Here is a 21,563-nt window from a genome sequence, read left to right as displayed (position 1 = left end):
TTCTCTTCCATCAATAAATCTACCTAACCCCTCACTTCTTTGCCTCTCTCCCAAGAGAAGACCACGATTTTGACTTTTATTGTTGTCAATTAGAAAAATCACAAAACACTGGGAAGCTAAACAATTGTCTCTAAATTATCCATGTATCAAAGAAGAAATCACAAAGGAAGTAAGAAAACATTTTTAGCTAAACGATAATAAAAAAAAATGTATTTGTGTCCATGAAATAGCTAAAGTAATGCTTGGAGAAAATTGTAAGTTTAAGTACTTAATATTAGAAAATAGAAAAAGTTTAAATCAGTATCTCATCTTCCATCTTAAGAAGTTAGAATGGCAATTGTTTAAGTCAATTTTTCCATCACTCTGACCTGATAGAATAACGTGGAGGAGGAAAGGTTTATTTTGGTTCACAATTTCAGAGGTCTCCGTCTGTAGATGATGACTCCATAGCTCTCAACCCAAGATGAGGTAGAGCATCATGGCAAAAGTGCATGCCAGAGGAAAGCATATCAGCACATGACAACAGGAAAGCTCCACTCACCAGGAACAAAATATATACCCCAAAGGGCACACCTCTGACCTGCCCCCTCCAGCCACATCATATCTGCCTTCAGTTATCCATATCAGTGGACATGATCATTTCACCTCTGAATGTTCTTGCATTGTCTCACACATGAACTTTTGGGGGACACCACATATCCAAACCATAATAGCAATTAAACCCAAGGAAACGGGAATAAATGAAATTATAGAGAAAAACAATAGAGATCAAAATAAATGAAAGAAAATATAAGGAATATAAAGTTCCACTCTATGACTTGTAATTCCGTACAATTTATTAAGACTACTTTATGGCCTGATAATGGTCTGTTTTGATAAATGTTCCATGAGCATTTGAAGAGAAGTTGTGTTTCTGTAGTTGTTAAATGTTGAGTGTGGGAGGCCGACATAGCATGTGACCAGAGTTTGCTTCCCCTCCTGATCTTCGTGACACTGTCGATCACCCCATGATCTGGTTGCTTAAGTAACCCAAGACGGTAGCCCCGATCTTGAGAGTAGATTGGAACAATACATCATTTGTCTACCTTTTCCTCTTTTTTTTTTTAACATATGGATCATAGTTACTCCAAAGTTTCTGTCTGCCAACAATGGGAACTTCTCTTAGCCTAAATCTACAGAGTATTTTATCAGTTGATTTTTTTAGTCACTTTTCCTTGCTTCCTTGCATTTGTCAATATGGGCCTACAATAATGGGTCAACCCAGTGATGCTTAATTCAGGTGAGCTACTTATATTTTCTTTCAGATTTTGCTTAGCTCTTCTACCTAATTCACCTACAGGTACTTTTTAGGATAAAGCCTACCTTTTTTCCAATTTAGAAAGCTATTGAAGGGTTACTGTGGGCCAACTATTTTTCATGTCCTACATTTCTTTTAATCTCCATAATAATCACATAGAAATAATAGTCATCACTTATATAGTAGTATGTTTATACATTTACATGCTCTTTTAACTCACATGAATATTATAAATAGGCACTGTTTTATTAATCCTGATTTAAAAATAAAATGTCTCGGAAACCAGAGGGGTTAAGTAACTCCTTCCCTCCCAAGGGAGAATATATGGAGATATATATACATACACACATACACTAGAATTCAGAAATTTTCATCTAGTCAGGTTGGCTTCAGAATTTGTGCTTTTAACAACTGCTTTATTGGTGATATTATTCTAATTTTACAGAGAAGAATACCACATGTTAGAAAGATTAGATGTCCCCAAGGTTTCAGTGCTAGGAAGTAACAGCCATAGAGTTTGATCAGGGCTTTAAAGACTTTGCTCTTTCCTCTACACTACACTATCAAAGGAGACAAAGTAAATGTTTTTTTATTTTTGTGGACCTTGTGAGAATTTTGTGCAGGCTTAAGTGGTGGGCAGGGAGGGCTTCTGGTCTTAATGAAGATAATATCTCCTCATGTATATGGTCCATTAGCCTCTATATGGCCACACACTGGAAGGGGGTTGTGTTCCCGCTGGCATGCATTATTTCTGAATACCTATAGGACTGACTCCTGGAGAAGGATTTTGATATCTCCCTTAATATCCACTTGAAGAAAGAAAGAGGACGGAGCTCAACCTTGATGTCCTCTGCTATGCTAGGGACACACGATTCTCAAATGACACATGCCTCTTCCTTCAGACATAAGCACATGTCCTCTGTTGGTGTTGCATGGATTTGCCATCTAGAATCTGAGTCCTATAAAGGGTCTGAGAAACAAAGTACTTGCACTGTTGGAGCTCAGGCTCGGACTGGGAGAGGGCTGGCTTCTTTGGTGGGAAGATCAGACCTAGTTACTTGCCTGAGCTGGGCAGGATGTGTTCTGCTGTGGGAGCCATACCAAATTCTTAGGTCTCTCCTAACACTGACCTTGCTTTTTTTCAGTGTGGAGGCTGCCAGCATTGGATTCGTCATTGTGATTGACAGAAGAAGGGACAAGTGGAGCTCCATAAAGGCATCCTTGACACGAATAGCAGTAAATACTTATTTTTGTGCTATGATAGTTAAAGTCATTTAAATAGTCTTTTCAAATATTTCATATCAAAGTTATGAGGAAAAGGCAATTATTTTATGTCAAATTTTGAGAAGGTCTTTGTAATAGGTGCTATTGCACCATGGAAGGTCTCCCATAGACAATTCCTGAGCATCACAAAGACTCCTCTGAGTCTTTCTGCCTTATTGACTTCTCTACTTACTGAAGAAGGGAAGGCAGGGAGGGCTGGGAAGTTAACAGGATAACCATTGAGTTACAGGAGTTGATACGTAAACACCAGCTTCCATATCTCTCTTTGGAACAATTCTGAGCTGTGTTGCAAACAAAATCTCAGAGGCTCTCAGCCTCCCTTACCTATAAAAGTAACCCTATCATTTATGCATTGTCTATGCATTGCTGTCTACCTCCCTACTCCCTCATCTGTACTTCCAGATGTACCCAAATCCTTTGTTTGATTGTTTGCTTTGGGGGATGCCTGATTTAAGACAGTCTTCATTTTACTATTCAAATTACTTTTTCACAAAGTAGAAAAACAGTGGCAAAACCAGACAAAATGGTATTTAGATACATTTGTTGAAGGGATGTTTGCATTTGGCATTAAATTGAACAATTTTCCATGGGCTTCCTTTTCCTTATTAGTCAGTTTTAACCAATCTTGCCTTTGAGCAAGTAGATGCATCTTTTCTCTATTGGAACCTCAGACCTGTGAACCCAGCCATGTGGTCGCAGGGCCACTTACACCAGTTCTTTTACCCTAGCCCAGGCTCATAAGGACAGTGAAGCCTGACTAAAGAGGGTGCAAAATATCAGGGTGTTAATATGAGTGCTGGAATTAGGATGGGAGAAGGACAGTTGAAGCCTTGCATACACCCTCATACAGAAGCCGTCATACATACAGACGTGTACCCATATAGAGTCTTCTCAGATTGCTTTAGAACCTCATCCAGATACAAACATTTTGCCTCAGCTGATTTATCATAACATGATACAACAAAATACAAGGCTGTCTTGTCTAGGAGTTTGTGTTTCAAAGATGGAGAAGGGAGTACTGCTTCCCTTGGTACATTAATTGTTTTGTCCCTTTAGTTTTTCTACAGGCCTTATCTGTAAGATAACTACCATCATTGTTGCTGCCCATGACTATTCCAGAGATCTGGCTTCTGAGGAGTTCTGCTTTCCTAGGGGCCACAGACAATACTCGAACAATATGATAATGAGCCCTATTTGTGCCAAAATTATATTCATCACTTTATGTGTAAAAGATGCTGTGGTGCAGGAGTCCCTAAATCTACCTACATATCAGAATTTCTTCAAGTAATTGTTAAATATGCAGATGCCTGGAATTCATATTAGTCCTAATGAATCAGAATTAGAATGAAGACCAGATTTTCTTGTAACTCTCACTTTAAGAGGTTGGGAAACCACTGGAAGAACAGGAATCCCTGGGTAGTGGGAGACTTGGGTTCTGACTTTGTCACTAAGTAGTTCTGTGAATCTGAGTTAACTCCTTGCTCAGGATCCACCTCAAGATGAGGCCAGTACTTTCCAAAAGCAATTTGGCAATAAAAACAAAGAGTCCTACCAAGAACCCTTAAAATGCTAGTTCTTTGGCTCAGTAATTCTTATAGGAATCTATCCTAAGAAAATGTTCCAAAGTATGTATAAAGATGTTCATTTGGGTTTTATTTATAATAGTAAAAACATAAAAAATCTTAAACAATTAGCAAAAAGTTATTTATTAGATAAATCATGCACCCATAAAAATATTTCCAAAGACTTCTTTAAATAACAGGAATAAAAGCTCATAGTATATTAAATAACAGGAATAAAAGTTCATAGTATATTAAGTGGAAAGGCAAGTTTCAAAGTAACTGTGGTGTAAGTCTAACTATGATATAGACAATTTAATGAACAAAATAGACTATAATTATATAAACTAAAATATTAAATATGCCTGTGACACCATGGGTGGTTTTTTTATAATGTAATTCTATTTCACAATTTTTATATAAAGAGTAGGAATTATTTTTATAATAAGAATATTTTTTTTGCTCATTGGTTTGATTTGCTTTATTTTTTAAAGAGTAGTTTGAGTTACCTGACCTTTAGGGCTCTTTTAATTCTGAAATTCTCTGAGATTTATTCTAATTCTTTGACATCCATGGCCTCCAATTTAACTTTTTCTTCTGTGATCTTGGGCAGGAGAAGACTAAAGTAGATCTTGGTAATGGATGTGACATTTTCTCTCTACCCTGACACTTGTCATGATGCTTACAGGTGGCATTTCCAGGAAACTTACAGCTCATATTCATCCTTCGCCCATCTCGCCTTATCCAGAGAACATTCACTGACATTGGTATTAAATACTATCGAGATGAATTTAAGATGAAAGTGCCGGTAAGCTTGACTTCTCACCTTGTCTCCATCTCTCAGGGGCATCTGTCATTTGAACTGGGCTGCTAAGAAAGGTGGGACTCAAGAGGTACAGAGGGAGAGGAGGGCATCCTAGGCTGGGAACAGCTGCGCAAAGGCACAGGGCAAGAAGCACACACTTCTTATGAAGTCTGTGGGAATCCCCAGTTTTGTTGGAGCACACAGAAAATAGTATTTTGGAAGAAAAGGAAGGAAACATGAAATAGTGTCTTCAGCAGGAGGATAAAGGGTCTGGTTTTTATCCAGTAGACAATGAGGGTCCAGCAAAGGTTTTCTAGTTGGGGAGTGAGATGGTGACATGGTGTACTAGAGTTATGTTGATCTGGGAGTGGTATATAACTGAGGAAAGATAATAGAGGAGGAAGATAAAGGGTAAAGTTGAAAGAAACTGTGACTCTAAAGCATGGGGGTGACATAAGAATCTGTACAGTGAAAAACCAACAAAATTTTTTAAAAAGATTCAAAACTATATGCATAAGTTTGGTAAAGCAGTGTGGAAACAATCACTCTCATGCGTAGCTGGTAGGAATATAGTTGGTAACAACCAATATGAAGGACTAATTATCAGCATTTATAGAAAATTTAAATGTAAATGTTCTTTGAACTCTCTATAAGAATTATTCTACAGATATGTTCTGGTTTAGATAATGGGGTGTTCCACAAAAGCTCATGTGTGAGACAATCAAGAAAGTTTATAGTTGGAATGATTGGGTTATGAGATATTAATCCCCTGGTAGGGATTAACTGAGTGGTGTCTGTGGGAAGGTAGGGTATGCCTGGAGAAAGTCCTATCTGTGGGCAGGTAGGTGACTGGTAGGTAGAGTATGCTGGAGAAGGTCCTATCTGTGGGAAGGTAGGTGACTGTGGGCAGGCAGGGTATACCTGGAGGAGCTATCTACAGTCATCACCTAGTTAATCTCTATCAGAGGATTAATACACTGATTAAATTAAGGCTATCATAACCCAATAATTTCACCTATAAACTTTCTTGCATTGTCTTACACATAAACTTTTAGGGGACACCTTATATCTAAACCATAACATGGGGATTTAACCCAGAAGTACTCTACTGCTGGGCTCTGTCCCCAGTCCTTTTTATATTTTATTTTGAGACAGGGTCTAAGTTGCAGAGGCTGGCCTTGAACTTGAGGTCCTCTTGCCTCAACCTCCCAGGTCTCTGGGATTATAAATGTGCACCACCATTCCCAGGCAAAGTTGTTTTTAATAGCTAAAGACTGGGAAGAACTTAATTCTTGACAACTAGTTAAGTTAATTATATGCTACCTAATCAATGAAATACTTTTCAGCCAACAAAAGTGGTAAGATATGGTACAACCATTTTGGAAATAGTTAGTAGTTTCTTATAAAGTAAACATAGACTTAAACTGTGACCCAGCTGAGAAATGAAATTGTATGTCTACCAAAAAAAAATGTACAAGAATGTCTATTGACAGGTGAATGGATGAAGAAACTGTGCCATGCTTCTATAAAGGAATAACATTAAGCAATAAAAAGCAGTGAAGTGAGCTGCTATAAATATCGACATGGCCGCATCACTGTAGTATTCTGATTTTAAGTCCTTTGGGTATAAACTGAGAAGTGGGATAGCTGGATCAAATGGTGGTTTCATTCCAGGTTTTCTGAGAAATCTCCATACTGCTTTCCATAGTGGTTGCACCAATTTGCAGTCCCACCAGTATTGTATGAGTGTGCCGTTTTCCACACATCTTAACCAAAATTTATTGTTGCCTGTATTCTTGATGATTGACATTCTAACTGAAATTTTATAGTATTTTTGATTTACATTTCTCTAATTGTGAGAGATGTTGAATATTTTGTCATATATTTGTTGATAATCAAGTGCATTTCTTCTTCTGTGAAGTATTTGTTCAGTTCCTTAGCCCATTTATGGATTGAGTTATTTGCTTTTTGGGTGTTAAGTTTTTTGAGTTCTTTATATATCCTAGAGATTAATGATTTATCTGAGGTTCATGTGATAAAGATTTTCTCACAATCTGTAGGCTCTCACCAAAGGCCAAATATGATATGCAGATGCTAATTCACAATGGTGGGGGCTCTAGGGAAGAATATAGTTACTTCAGATTAGATAGAGGGGAGTGAAAGGAGAGGAGGGGATATGAGGATAGGAAGGATAATAGAGTGAAACAGATGGTATTACCTTATATACATATATGACTGCATGACCAATGTGACTCTGCAACATGTACAATCAAAAAAATAAGAATTTATACTCCATTTATGTATGATATATCAAAGTGCATAAATGCATTCTATTTTCATGTATAACTAATTAAAGTAAATTCAAAAATTTATAAAAAATAATAAACCTAAAAAAAGCAGTGAAGTACTAATACATACAATAACATGGAAGCAATTCAATAATATTCTCTTGAGAACCCAAAGTGGTTGCTTCTATTCTGAATTCCTGTGTTAACCATTCCATCAAAATGAAAAGCCTAAATGACATGGCAGCAAAGGAGGCTTCCTCCATCACATCCAACATGATCAACCTGCTTGCTGAGAATACTCAGTATCCATGGCATCATCGCTGCCTTTTCTACCATTATGAGTGTGCACCATGGAGAAGTACCTTGCCCATGACCACTGTGTCTCTTTTAGATAAAGCTGTGCTCTCTGAATTAAAGATAGTCCTGAAGAGCTTCCTAAGTTAAGGCCAAGAATTGAAATTGGAGGTTAAATCTGATCCAGTAATCATGGGTGGAATGATTGTATTGGAGAGAAATATATTGATGTGTGCATAAACCAAGATTCAGAAGCTGAACCGGGCTGTGTGGGAGAGTATCTTAAGTGTTGATTTTCCATCATCAGTGAAAATTCTTAAACATGAATCAACAATAAAATGCTTCCTAAAGAGGCTATAAAAATTTCTCTTGAGATGAAGAAACTATATGCTAAAGAGCATATTCTTCATGATTCCTTTTATGTAAAGTTCAAGGATAGGACAAACTAAGCTGTGGTAATACAAAATCAAAACAACAGTTTTTGAGTTGGGTGTGGTGGCATATGCATGTGATCCCTGTGGATGGGAAGGCTGCGGCAGAAGGATCACAAGTTTGAAACCAGCCTCAGTGACTTCACAAAGCCCTAAGCAATTTAGTGAGACCTATTTCAAAAATAAAAAATAAAAAGGGCTGGAGATGTTGCTCAGTGGTAAAGTTACCCTAGATTTAATTCCCAGTACCCCCCCCAAAAAAAGAATCTTGAGTGTTTCAGGAAAATCAAACAAGCTGTGAGTTTCTTACTCAATTTTCCTGAATTGAAAAATGATTGATATTGGGAAGAGATGACAACTAACAAGAAGCAAATGACCTGTCACAGTCCTCATGAGCTTTTTTACCCTTCAGTATTGAAAACTAATCAATTGCTTCTTGCCACTCTGTTTTAACTGATCAGTTGCTCAATGTCCTATGTATTGCCCTCGTTGTACATAAAACATGCCTCTGAGTGACCATGTATATACAGATCCCTATGTGATTTATGTCCTGCTTTTCTTGTGGTACATCTACACTGAGGAGGGACAGGAAATCTACATTATCTCAATATTATGTTTTCAGCTATTTCTGATAGTTATATTGACTCCCTACCTAGTCTACTTTTGATTTGAAACTTAAAATCAACTTTTTAGAGAGCTCTCGGCCACCTGAACCCTGGGCACATTTGGTAGGTCATTCTCCAGTACAAGTTTGCCTTGTAGGCTGCATTTGACCCACACACAACCTTGCTCTCCCCAGGTAAGTCTGATGCTCCGTGGAATTCAGAGTCTTAAGTTACCAAGTTTGAAACAAACTTCAAAACACATTTTGCCTTTTAAATGACAGATCCAGCTGTTAGTCTTCCTTACTTTGTTTTTAAAATGTGGTTGTGATATTAGTTCTTTTGTAGGCCTCAGCCTCTCTTATTATCATATCCCCCTGTTCATTTCTAGTTAGATAATAATTATATTTCTATAAATTGAAGGGGAAATAAGTTCATTATACATAGTTGGCATATGGATCTCCTGGCATAGGGATAAAATTGTGGTCAAGGGAGACAGAGTACTTGATTGTAGTGAAGGTTTCTGAATGCCTATTGCTGGCCATTCTAAAACAGCTAGACTCACAGCTGCCTTGCTGTTATGTGAAGTCATTAAGGCAGTCTCACAAAAAGGCAGGTTATCATGGACATGAAAATTGGTTTCTTTAAAAAAAAAAAAAAAAGAAGTCTGTGGCAGAAACAGGAAATGTTTACATTTGTAATGGAAAGAGCCAACATCTTCTGCAGGAACAGCTTTAAGCAAGTAATGGGTAAGAACATAAATATATACAGAAAAGGAAACAAAAAAAGACATGCTTAATGTATAACAACTGTTCCAAGAATGTGCAAGTGGTACGTGTTATCCTAAAGTTCTTGGATCTAGAGAAGGGAATGCAGAGGCTTGGAAAGAAGTTTGTTACACTGGAGAGAGTTCCAGGGAAGGGATCATCACAATGCTGCATAGGTCACAGGGGAGGCACTGTCAGGAGGCAGAAGCGGAAGCAAGGGGGAAACCCAGGCCAAAGCCTTTCTGCAGGAAAGGCCAGGCAGGCCAGGGGAAACAGCTTATGATTGGCTAGTTTGAATAATTCCTCTGGGCTACACAAGTAGTCTCTGGTTATCTGGTATCTGGCTCTGGGCTGGTTTCAGGGTGGGGGAAATAACGTCTGTGCATATGAGTTTGATAAATGTGGATGGGGATTTGGATGGGGATTGGCTGGTTTGCATATGAAAAGCATGCTCCCTGCTAAACCCTTGGCCATCTCTGGGTTGTGGGTTAGCCATGGCAGGGACAGTCTCTGGCCAATCACTGAGGCCACAAATGCAGGGCATTAAGAACACAGAAAATAAGAAAATAGTGTTTGTTTAATTGATCCTGTGATGAAGGATGCCCAATATGCAAATACAGAAACAAAGAAATAACAAAGAACAACAACTACTTTAAGGTCAGATTTACATGCTCAGTATGTCTTGTGAGTTTGACCAGCAGATTTGTTTTGCTATTTCCCTTTCCTATATAAAATTTTTAAACTTGTTTTTTAAACTCTTGATCCTGAGTAGATTAGGAGGAAAACATTTTTGTGTTGAAAATGCTTTGCCTTTTTCATTTTTTAATTTAACGTGCAGTAAAATTCACTCTTTCTGATACATAGTTCTGTTCGGACAAACACACGGAGTTATTTAATTCCCAGCACAGTCAAGCTACAGAATGGTTTTATCACCCACCAGATTTCCTTATTTTCTTCTTTCTAGTCATTTCCTCTCGCATCCCAAACAGCTGGCAAACTGATCTGTTCTCTGTCCTCACAGTTTTGTCTTTTCCTGAAAATCATGTTAATTAAATTATATACTAAGCAGACATTGAGTATGACTTTGTTACTTAGCATGAACCATTTGGGTTTCACCCATGTTGTTGGATGTGTCAACAGTTCTTTATATTGCTGAATATTGTCACTTGTTAAGAGGTACGGTTTATTCATTCACCAGGGAAGAACATTTCAGTTGTTTCTTCTAGCTTTTAGTGATTAAGAACAAAGCTGCTATAAATATTCACATCATGCAGAATTTTGCTCTGACATATTGTAGGTATATGTTTAACTTTACGAGAAACTGCTGAACTGTTTTGCAAAGAGGCTCTACTATTTTTCATTCCCACTAACAGTATATGAGAATTCCAGCTGCTTCATATTCTTGCCACCCTGCCAAAAACTGGTAATTAATAAAAGTTTTAGTCATTCTGGTTGCTTGTATTGTGGTATCTCACTGTGGTTTTAATTTGCAGTTCCATCATGACTAATGACATGAAATCTCGTTTCATGTGCTTATTTTCGATTTGTATATCTTTTTTGGTGAAGCTGTAACAAGGCCTTAGAGGCTGCTTTTGCTAAAAGTACTGAATCTTCACTTGGGCCTGCAGCTGTCCAAAGGGTAACTAAAACAGCATAAAAGATCGACATCTCTGCCTTCATTTTGCATTTGCCTCTTTTGCTACCTTAACCCTTGGGAAAAGCTGGTAGTCCTCTCCCTTAAAGGCAGAAGGCAGCAAGATTAGAAAAATAACTAAGCTATTTTCAAGATTTTCAGGGACATCATAATTAACAGATTGTCATATGTCAGCTTTTACAATATCCTTTTCCACATCACCCAGTGGCACCTAACCTGAAGGTTTTTTTTAAATGTTACCATCTTGCTTTCCCACCTGCCCTTTTCTCTGAATCATTCCTTCCTGCAGTTACCTTGGATTCCAGGAACAACATGTCTGATGGTTAAACAGCTTGGGATGATTTGCAACTACTCCCCAGGCAACAGCAAATTTCTCATAGCTGCTAACAAGGCTCTGCCTGGCTGGCCCTGAGATAATGATCAACCAGACCACAGTTTCACCAAGACTACTTGGCTATGTGTACTTCTAATCCCACTTTGCTACCTAATTTGAGAGTTCATGTCAGTATCCCTGAAAACAGGGTTAAGGACACTTGATCACCTTTGTCTTCCCAATATAGCTATATTGAATAAATTCCTTTCCTGACTTTCACTGTTATTTTTTCCATTTTGTTTCTGGGATGAGTGGCTGGACCTGATTTGTTGGGACGTCTTGAAGTCAAGCCCCCTCTGATCTAGGATTCCAGTAACAAAGCTTCTGTTCAAATCTTTTGCCATTATTGATTGTGTTATTTTCTTATTATTGAGTTTTAAGAGTTTTGTATATATTCTGGATATAAGTCATTGTCAGGTGACTTGCAAATATTTTCTCCCAATTGTGGGCTATATTTTCATTCTCTCAACTGTGACTTTATGGAGTAAATATTTTAAATTTGGATGACATCTAGCTTATCAACTTTTCTTTTATGAGTCATGCTTTTTGTGTCATAATGCAGAACTCTTTGCCTAATCCAAAGATTTTACCTTAAGATTTTTTTTGACTTGCACAACACTTCTGCTAATATGCTCCTTTTATTCTTAATTTTCAATTTAAAGTTCTTCTTGGTCCTTTCTAAAGCTTAAGATGAGAAAACAGAGTCCTGGAAAGTGTGAAAAATCACACCTCCCTCCCTGTTTAGATAAGGAGAATTGGAAATACATAGCCTGGCAGGATAGGTTTTGACACTTCGGGCTACAGGGCAGTTATTTCTGTCTAACACAATATTGTACATAGGTTTTTGGGTTGTTGTTTTCTGGTTTTTTTTTTTTTTTTCAGTACTAAATGTTACCATAGGAACGAACAGATATTCCCAGAAGCAAAATACATTCTTAACTAGATAATATCTTGTTACCTGTCTTATAATTTTAATTTAGAAAGCCTGTAAATCTTTTTTCAAACTCCCATAAGTGGTTTAACATTTTTAGGAGGAAAAAGCTTAGATGGATTTAGGGTTTGTTTTTTGATTTTTTTCTTTTCCTCTCTAATGTTACTAAAATTTGTATTTGTAAAATTCCCAAACAGTTTTCAAAGGTGAAAGAGAAAGTCTTGGGGCCCTTGGGGTTAACATAAGGAGAGACAGTCATCAAATGCCACTAAACCCAAGTTCCTCAGGCAGGGTCTATTGTACTTATGATTTTATTCCTTAGTTCTTGGCATTTATTAGCAGTTTAATACATAGTAAATAAATAAATCATTTTTTGTCTAATTTTGTTTCTCCTATAGTCTTTTTAGACCTTAATTTATTTATATATTTTTTCATTCCAAAATGAATTTATCACTTGACTCATATAATAATATAAGAAAGTCCATATTCTTATATCTGACCAAGAATAAATTTTCAAAATAATCAACATGGAGTAAAAAAAAAAAAAATAAGGTTGTTAATTAAAGGTTTCAAGTAGAAGGCATTTCAAAGACAGGGTTGAGGAGCCCTTGTCCCTGGCTAGGAGAGAGCCAGGGTTCTCTCCAGCTCCTGGGTCAGAAAGCTCAGACTGTCACCACAAGGGGATCTGAGGAGGTCTGCAGGAGCTCAGGAGACCTCCACTCAGACCTCCAATTCTTGACCACATCACAGAAGAGAACTTAAGAATGCATCAGGTTTTAGCAAAGAGAGGAAGAGCTTTCTAGAAAGTGAAAGGCGAAGGTAAACGCTCTCAGAGCAGAGCTCAGGCTATTTTAAGAGTGGGACGAATGTTCTCTGTGATAAGTGGATGCTGATTCATAATGGGGGCGACATGGGAAAAATGGAGGAACTTTGATGGGGCAAAAGGGAGGGAGAGGTGGGGAATGGGGAGAGAGTATGGGGGCAGGAGAGATGGTGGAATGAAATGGACTTCATTACCCTAGATATATGTATGACTGCACATATTGTGCAGCACTACCTGGTGTATAACCATAGAAATGTAAGGTTGTGCTGCAATTATGGACAGTGAGTCAAAATGCATTCTGCTGTCATATATACCTAATTAAAATTTTTTAAAAATAATGGGATACATTGTCTTGGTTTGGGGTTTTAATGCTAATAAAGAGACAGTAGCTAGGGGGCTGAAGGAGGTGGGGCCAGGGTGGAGTTGTGCAATTTTGTGCTAATTTTCCTCGTGCTGGTGCACTGTCCTTGCACGTTCCAGTCATGCCATGCCTCATTCGAATCTTCAGGGGTGTGTGTCCTACTGTCATAATGAGGCCAGGGTCATTTCTTGGTCACCAAAGTCTTCAATGCACATAGTCTCTGAAGGAATGGTTCCTGTAGTTGATTTGTGGTTGCTGGAGGTTTTGTTGCTTTTTCATCAGCCAATCATCAAGCTGCAGGCAAGGATTCAGATGAAAGGGATAGGGGCTGGTCACTCCCAAGTAGTTTGTTCCGCATTCCAATGGTTTCCAAGTGTTTTTTCTTTTGAGACTCAGTATTCTCTTTGTATCCCCAAATTTCTATTTCAGGACCATGATGAGGTCAGAACTGCTATGGAGGAGTAGAGAGGGGCCATCTGATTATGTCAGTGTCCTCTAAATGTGTGGGTATTCATTCGTGAGCAGAATTGTTAGGATATAACCCCCTTCCCAACTGCCTATGTCTTCTCCTAAAAGATAAATTGGGGGCATACAAACATTCTTCATGAAGGTTACATTGGTGTGGCTCTTTTCAATACAAACTTTATAGGTCTCTGTCTTGTATTTTGATATTCCTGGACCACACTTTATTGGGCTTCTCATCACAGATATCCTAGGCCTCAGCACAGTCCTTTATTTTGATGGCTATGGTATATACTTTATTAGCTTGGGAATTTGGGACAAAATTTTACCTAAAGTGAGACCCGATTGTGAGTAGCCTGGAACTGATTTCCCTGACCCAAGTCACCAGGTTGTTACAGGCTGTCTGACTCTGGTACTCCTTGTTCCAAAGGGAAAAGTGAAAAGAGACTTTAAAATAGTTGTCTGCTATATATAGTAACCATCTTTGGATATAAATGCCTAATAACTCAAGTTCAAAGTCTTATTTAAAAGTAGAATCTACATGAGCTATGTGAAGACCCATGAAAAATATAATTTTTCCCCCTACAGATCATCATGTTAAACTCAGTTTCTGACCTTCATGGCTACATTGACAAAAGTCAGCTGACACAGGAGTTAGGGGGAACTCTGGAATACCGCCACAGTCAGTGGATAAATCATCGCACTGTGAGTATTGACTTGTTTGGGCTTTTCTTCCTCTCTTTGTTTTCCAGAAGACAGGGCAATTAAAGATCGGCAGTTGTGAGATCACTGCAGGTGGCTGCCTGGCCTTGGGAATATTGGGATTTCTCAGCTACCGACTGGTGAAGAAATAAGGTGTAAGGGTAAAGGCTGAGTTTTTTCCGCTGACCACAGAACCTCCCTGTATCTTTTGGTGCAGGGGCTTTGGCAGTCTTAACTTGGGGTGCTCCTGGGAGTTTTAAAAAACCAACACCCTGCTATGTATATCTCATGAATTTTTTTTTTACTTGTTCTAGAATGGATCTCACACATTAGAATTTCATAAATCTTCCTGGATGATTTCAATGTACGTACAGATTGAAACCCAGGGAGTTAGAAGAAGCTGTACTTAAATATTGCCAAAATTACTTATTGCCTGAACATGGCGAGTTCCTAAGCCTCTCTAAGCTTGTTTCCTCCTCTGTTAAAGTGGGACTAACACCAGGCATGGTGGCACACATGTGTAATCCCAGAGACACAGAAAACTGAGGCAGTAGTAGTATAGGTTTAAGGTCAGCCTGGGCAACTTAGGGAGGCTCTGTCTCAAAATTTTAAAATAAACAAGGCTGGGGAGGTAGCTCCGTATGGAGCACTTGCCTAGTAAATGTGAAGTCCTGGATTCAATCCCCAGCACTGCAAAAGAGAGAAAGGAAAAAAAACAAAGGATTAACACAGCTGTTCTCTGTTAGAAGTAATTTTGTCCCATTTTTGAGGATATTTGTTAATGTCTTTAGACATTTTTTGTAGTCAGAACTTGGTGGCGAGTAGTTAAGGACTAGGGACCTAGGACCCTGCTAAACATCTTACAATGTGCAAAATGGCCTCTACCACAAAGAAATTATCCAGCCCCAAATGTGAATACTGCCAATGTTGAGAAACCTTGGACTGCCAAAAGCTACCTGGAAGTTTGATGTGGGGGAGGAGGGGAAATACGGTCTGTGAAAGTGCCTGATATATAGTATTTTACTTTTTCCTACTTGTATTGGTGGTTGTTGGGCTAAAATAGAAGTTTCAGTGATAATGAGGAAAAAATGAGATGAAACTCATTACTATGATCTGAATGTTGGTATCTTATCCCCTGCCCCAAATTCATATGTTGAAACCCAATGTGACAGTATTAAGAAGTAGGGCCTTTTGGGAAGTGATTCGGTCAGACTTCACAAGAGGTGAAGGGATCTGCCTTGCCCTATGCCTTGTGCAGACCAGAGTAGGTGCCACCTATGAGAACAGGCCCTCACCAGACATCAAACCTCCTTGCACTTTGATCTTGGACTTCAAGCCTCCGGAACAGTGAGAAATAAATTTCTATTGTTCATAAATTACCCAGTCTAGGGTATTTTTGTTATAATAGCCTAAACAGCTTAAGACAGTCACCAGAAAATATGATCCTATAGTTTCTTTCCCATTGCCCCACTCTCCTAACCCCTAACCTTGAAAAGATTAGGTTTCCTCGGCAAAACCCACTCTTCCTTCACCTCCCTTCACAGCTTGTGATGTCAGCACTTTTCTTTGTATCTGGTCACTTTGGAAGCATGTTGCTCAATATTTACCAGTGAACGCCTGAACTGCACATACATATTAGGTATATGCATTTCAGATATAATGTTTTGTGATTTTTTCTAAAAAACAAAAAAGGAAATTTAGAAAGTAAACACTGCATTTCTTTCAAAGCTACAAATTCCAATTCCTTCCTCACTTCTTTGTGAATTCCAAGGAAGTTTCCCAAAACCTGAAGAAAGGTCCCCCAACCTGGGCCAGAACCTTTTACACTTTTCATCAATTTGGTCACAAGAATGGTGAAAGTCTCATGATGTGCATATAATTCTAAATAAGTCTAACTAAGAAAGTTGTCAGGGAAGTTAATGTAGAGTGTTATAAATGAGGGGATGTGAGGGGGTCTTCATAGGCTGCAGACCTCCTTATATGCTAGACCATATAAATAGTGGAACCTGGAGTGCTTCTAGGCTTTATTTCTCAACTTCCTAGATAATCAAAAAGAATTCACTCAGCCTTATTGGGCTAACTAGCTCTCCCCTTTGCTCTTATTTCTCTACCAGATACTTATTTTATCATGCTATTCATGTTTTTCAAGTTACCTCAAGTCAGACAAATTTGTGATAAATACATTTTAAAGAGATAAACCTTGAGCTTTTTGTTTCAGAGACAAAAATAGGTCTTAGAAAACTTAGTTAAAGAAGGCTGAGGTCATGAAGAGTGGTTAGAGATGGCATGTGCAGACATTTACACACTTCCTTCCCCACTAAACCTAGTTTATAGCCACCTTGTTTGTGGTTGTGGATGTCTTAAACACATGATAGTGAACTTTAAAAAATGCAACTAGTATTAGAAGACCAGTGATATTCTGTTCATGCCTTTTCCACAGATAGATAATTTTATAGATACACACATCTAGTTAAAAACTTAGAGTAGAATAGTATAGAAGCACATACACATTGTTGTATATATTATGATTGAAACATATAGATTCTTTGTTATTTTGTGCTTTTTGGATATCAGGTTATTGAGAAACACATAGAAAGGCTAGGACTCAAAGATCCTTAACATCATTTACTTCAATCACTTTATTATACAGGAAAGTGACCTTCAGAGTAAAAAAGAAGCTTATCTAAGGTCAAATGGTCAAGTAGTGGCAGAACTATAACTAAAAAGAACTAAACCAACCTCTTTTTAATTCCCATATTAGAATCAGGTCCTCTGCCCATTTCCAAGGTGATTATTCAGGGAATAACATGGAATCAAGTTAATTTGTTAATAGGTGACAAGCATGACATTTGCAGGCCTCACACCTGATATTCAGGGTGGTCACTGTTATTCTTATCATAGTTGTAAGGTATTTATTGTGACCAAAATCCTTTCACAGTTGCTATCCTTTTTTATCCAAAAAAAAAAAAAAAGTCCCCACAGAACAGAAAGTATTTCTCCTATTTTTCAAGTGAGGACTCTGGAACTCAACTGCACCACATGGCTTATCCAAATAACATGATTAGAGAAGATTAGGATCTGAACTCTGATTCAAATCTTCAATTCTCAAGGCCGAGATCTTCTGAGGATCTAGTTTTAAATCTAATTTTGCTAAATATAGCTTTGAATGCCAAGTTGTAAGATAATATGGCACTTAAGAGTACAGCTCAGGAGCCAGATCTCATCTGACTCTAATCCCACCTCTGCCATGTATTTTTTGATATGTCTTCTGGGAAATTATTCTCAACATACTTTAGTTTCCTCATCTATATAATGTGGGATGATAATAATGATAACTAATATGCATTAGAAGAAATCGTGCATATAAAGCAAAATATATCATAATCTTAATATTTTTTATTATTCCTCCCAGTGTTTTTTCTCTGTTATTCATCATAGGCTATTAGTGAATACAATTGAGAGAGTGATGTGTATATATATATATATATATATATATATATATATATATATATATATATATAATGAAACTAGTGTAGTTGAAAGAAAGATTTTTACAAAAGAGTTTGAATTTCTAAGCCAGAAGCACTAAGGTGCTCAAAGTTGTGGCTGTTCAAATGTTTGTGCTAACAGGGAGATGTCCTCCCACAGCAATACTTCAAGTATGAAAACAGCTGAAGTAGAGAACCTTTTGGGTCCAGACAGTAGAGGGAGTGAGCAGTGCTCTGGAAGCTTTATCATGCCAGCTCCAGCCCCAGGCCCTGGCATAGAGACAGGCCCTGTCAGGTCTGGTACATTCTTTATGATGTGGGTTTGGGTTTTCAGAAACAGTTCTCTGATAATGTAGGAACAGAGGTCATTTCTTCCCAAATGAAAATTCTGTAGAACCTTTTTGTTTTTTCCATTAACTCAATAGCAGTTTATGGGCACCCTCTGATACCACACCCTGGGAGTACAGAGAAGAGTGTGACATGGTGCTTGCAAATTTTATAAAAGAGATGGGACAGGAAGACGTCCCCAATCCATCCCATAGATGGAAATAACTCTCATAAAGGTCACTAATGACCTAATCACTATCTTCATTCCCCTCCCAATTTTCATATCCTCTCAGCAGGATTTGACAGGCCTCTCAGAGGCAGCAGGAAGCTGGAGGAGGAATGGGGAAAAAGAGAAGGTATTGCAGGGACTTAGAAGAGAAGGTGAGGTTTTTTTAGAAAGAAAGTGGGGTGGTTCTGCCCTTTGTGGCATTGCACCTGCGTAAATCTGGAGTCAGACTTAATGTTCATTACCCTGGAGTAATGAACAGAGCCCTGAACCCGCTGATCTTAGTTGTATCCTCCCTTCCTCCCTTCCTGCCCAAGTAATATGATTTTGGGCAATTCAACTAACTTGTTGGAGTTTCATATTAAAGTACAGCAGATGCCTCCAACTCTATATTATTGAGGTGATACATAAATATAGTATCAGGGACAATATGTGGCACTGAGAAAAGCATAGCTAATTCAGTGTTGTTCCATTGAGAAAGCATATTGGTGAATGTTAACTGCTCCATGTTATTATAATTGTCTGATTTTCCAGGCCATAGAAAACTTTGCCTTGACATTGAAGAATACTGCTCAGATGCTGCAGACATTTGGGTCCTGCCTGTCCATGACAGAGCTGCCCAGAGGCATGCTCTCCACTGAAGACCTTCTCATGTCCCACACAAGACAGCAGGACAAACTGCAGGTAAGTAGTCAGTGGCCTCTCAAAGGCCAGCTCCTGGCACAAACCATAGCAGAATTAGAGTGAAGACTCTTTTTGCTTCTTCTCCAGTCACTTGGCAGCCATTGTCCATCTGAGACCTTCCATATAGGCAATATGTGAAGAGAAAAATCCATCTGGAGGCTGCTGAATGTGAGATCTAGGGAAAGCAGCCTAGGGAAGACAAACCCCTTCCAGCACTGTGTTGGCAAGATGAGGTGTATAAGCACCTGTCCAAGGGCAGATCTCTTATGATGACTCTGCTTAGAACACAGCAAGATGGCATAGTATTGCCAGGGTGGAGAGGAAAGAGAGTTGATTCCAAATCTGAGCTTTCCAGCAGCTGTTTTGAAGTTTGGGGTTGGACTAATAAACTAAGTGCTTCAGTTTCTCAGGGATGTGTTGTTTTATTTGAAGACTAATTTGAGAAAAGGGACTGTGGGAGGTGCTCTGAAATGGGTTTTAGGAGGAGGAGCGACACCTATTAAGTGATTCACAAAAGCATGTCAGAACCTGCTGAGAAGGGAGTTTGGCAGATTTTTCAGACTATGCAGTAAGAGAAGTACTCCTGGAGTTTCTCGCTGCATGTCTGTCAGGTCCTGGGAAACACAAACAGACTGAATGCATTATTAATCAGAAGACCCATTTTCAGTAGACAGCAAACTAAGGACTGGGCATTGGTACATCTTAACATTGTGTGAATCTTTGATACATCAAATTTGAAATTGCTGCACTCTTATCTGTAACTCAATAATTGCAAAACTTTTTGCTAGATGACTGGTTTGTTTACTTATTCGGTGTTAATTATTGAGGATCCACCACTATGGGCCAAGAAAAAACCCCAAAATGCAACTTTGAGAAACACGAAGACTGGTTAGGGGAGTCTCAGAGTCTAGTGGTTTAGGGAAATTAATTCTTCTGCCAGAGAACATTGCTGAACTCCACCTTTCAGGGAGTTGTCATCCAGAAAGAGCTCAAAGTGTATTCTCAAGCCTACTCCGAGTGATCCAGAGATCTGGAATGAAACTGAAATCCTGACAGCATCTTGGAGATTTTCCCAGGAAATTCCTCTGAGAAGCTTGACCTTTTTCTGTTTCAAGTAGTTGGCCAAGCTCACCTCCCCTGATTCCTGTGAGGTCCAGGTTGCAGAAAGAAGGGTTGGGAGTGCCTGGGTGAAGTCTGCTAAGGAAAGAGTTTGCAGATGCACAGACTAAGACCTTTAGGAGTCTGCAGAGCAGCAGTTAGTAGGACAGAGTGTAATGGGAAGGATGCTGAGCATGGCAGGCTGCCAGACAGGAACTGTAAAACAGAGCTCTGCACAGGCGGTCGTGAGCACAGAGCACAGAGCCTTCTACCAAGGAGCAGCTGCAGAGCAGAAGTACCCGAGATGACAACTCAGATAGTTCTCAGGCAACCATTAAGCAAAGCATTTTTGCAACTTTTAGGTACATATTAGAATTCAGCTTGGTTTAGGGATGGAGCTTAGTGGTAGAGTGTTTGCTTAGTATGCAGGAGGCCCTGGGTTCAATTCCTAGCACTTAAAAAAAAAAGTTCAGCCCTTTCCAAGTTAGGTGTAGTAAGGGCACATACAGTGCTCTGGGGAAAAAGTTTAAAAGTTTGGATTTTATACAAGGACACATACCTAGGGAGTGAAAAACCAATCAGATAAGTCCTGCTGTCTGTGCAGCAGCGATACTCTGGGAAAGTCAGATGAGCAGGCACTGTATAGTTTTGACACAGGCAGAGTTCCACAGAGGTAACAGAATAAGAAGGAACCAGTCTACAAGATGGGGGAAGAGCATTTTCCTGTGCATGGTGACCAGCTATTTTCAGACTTAGAACACACAACTCTGATTATGCCGTGGAGTAACTTTTTAGATCCACAGAATGTGAAATGCTATTTGACAATTATAAAGAAATAATTTTACACTCTAATTATCATATTTCAATTGGGTTAAATATCTCTATATAACCTGTAAGATAATTAAAAAGAATTTAGGGGATTCCATTGAATTCTCCTTTTAGTAAGAAAATAAATGCAGCCTTGCATAAACTGAAGATCATGCTTGTGTTTCTATTCCATGCTGCCCCAAGGTCATGGACAAGACCTGTAACTATTTGAGGATAAAATTCTCAATTTTATTTATATTAAATGAATTTGGATTTAAAATATTCTGTCTTTCCAAGTAA

The 21,563-nt window shown here is 38.5% G+C and overlaps 1 protein-coding gene across 9 annotated transcripts in view; it reads left to right on the top strand.

Annotated features, from left to right (window-relative positions):
• Mcf2l2 (MCF.2 cell line derived transforming sequence-like 2) overlaps window positions 1–21,563 on the top strand; it is a 224,364-nt gene that overhangs the window by 69,472 nt on the left and 133,329 nt on the right. For all 9 annotated transcript variants that reach the window (XR_013436674.1, XM_021729793.3, XM_078043734.1 and 6 more), the window contains exons 4-7: window positions 2,443–2,533; window positions 4,829–4,948; window positions 14,520–14,636; window positions 19,209–19,358. Coding sequence is in view for 8 of the 9 variants with exons in the window: in XM_021729793.3 (XP_021585468.2) it covers window positions 2,443–2,533; window positions 4,829–4,948; window positions 14,520–14,636; window positions 19,209–19,358 (478 nt within the window). In the remaining variant the exon portion in view is untranslated. The remainder of the gene's footprint in view (window positions 1–2,442; window positions 2,534–4,828; window positions 4,949–14,519; window positions 14,637–19,208; window positions 19,359–21,563) is intronic.

This window comes from Ictidomys tridecemlineatus, chromosome 3 (assembly GCF_052094955.1).
Source record: "Ictidomys tridecemlineatus isolate mIctTri1 chromosome 3, mIctTri1.hap1, whole genome shotgun sequence".
Taxonomy (NCBI): domain Eukaryota; kingdom Metazoa; phylum Chordata; class Mammalia; order Rodentia; family Sciuridae; genus Ictidomys; species Ictidomys tridecemlineatus.
This window is presented reverse-complemented; position numbering and strand designations above follow the sequence as displayed.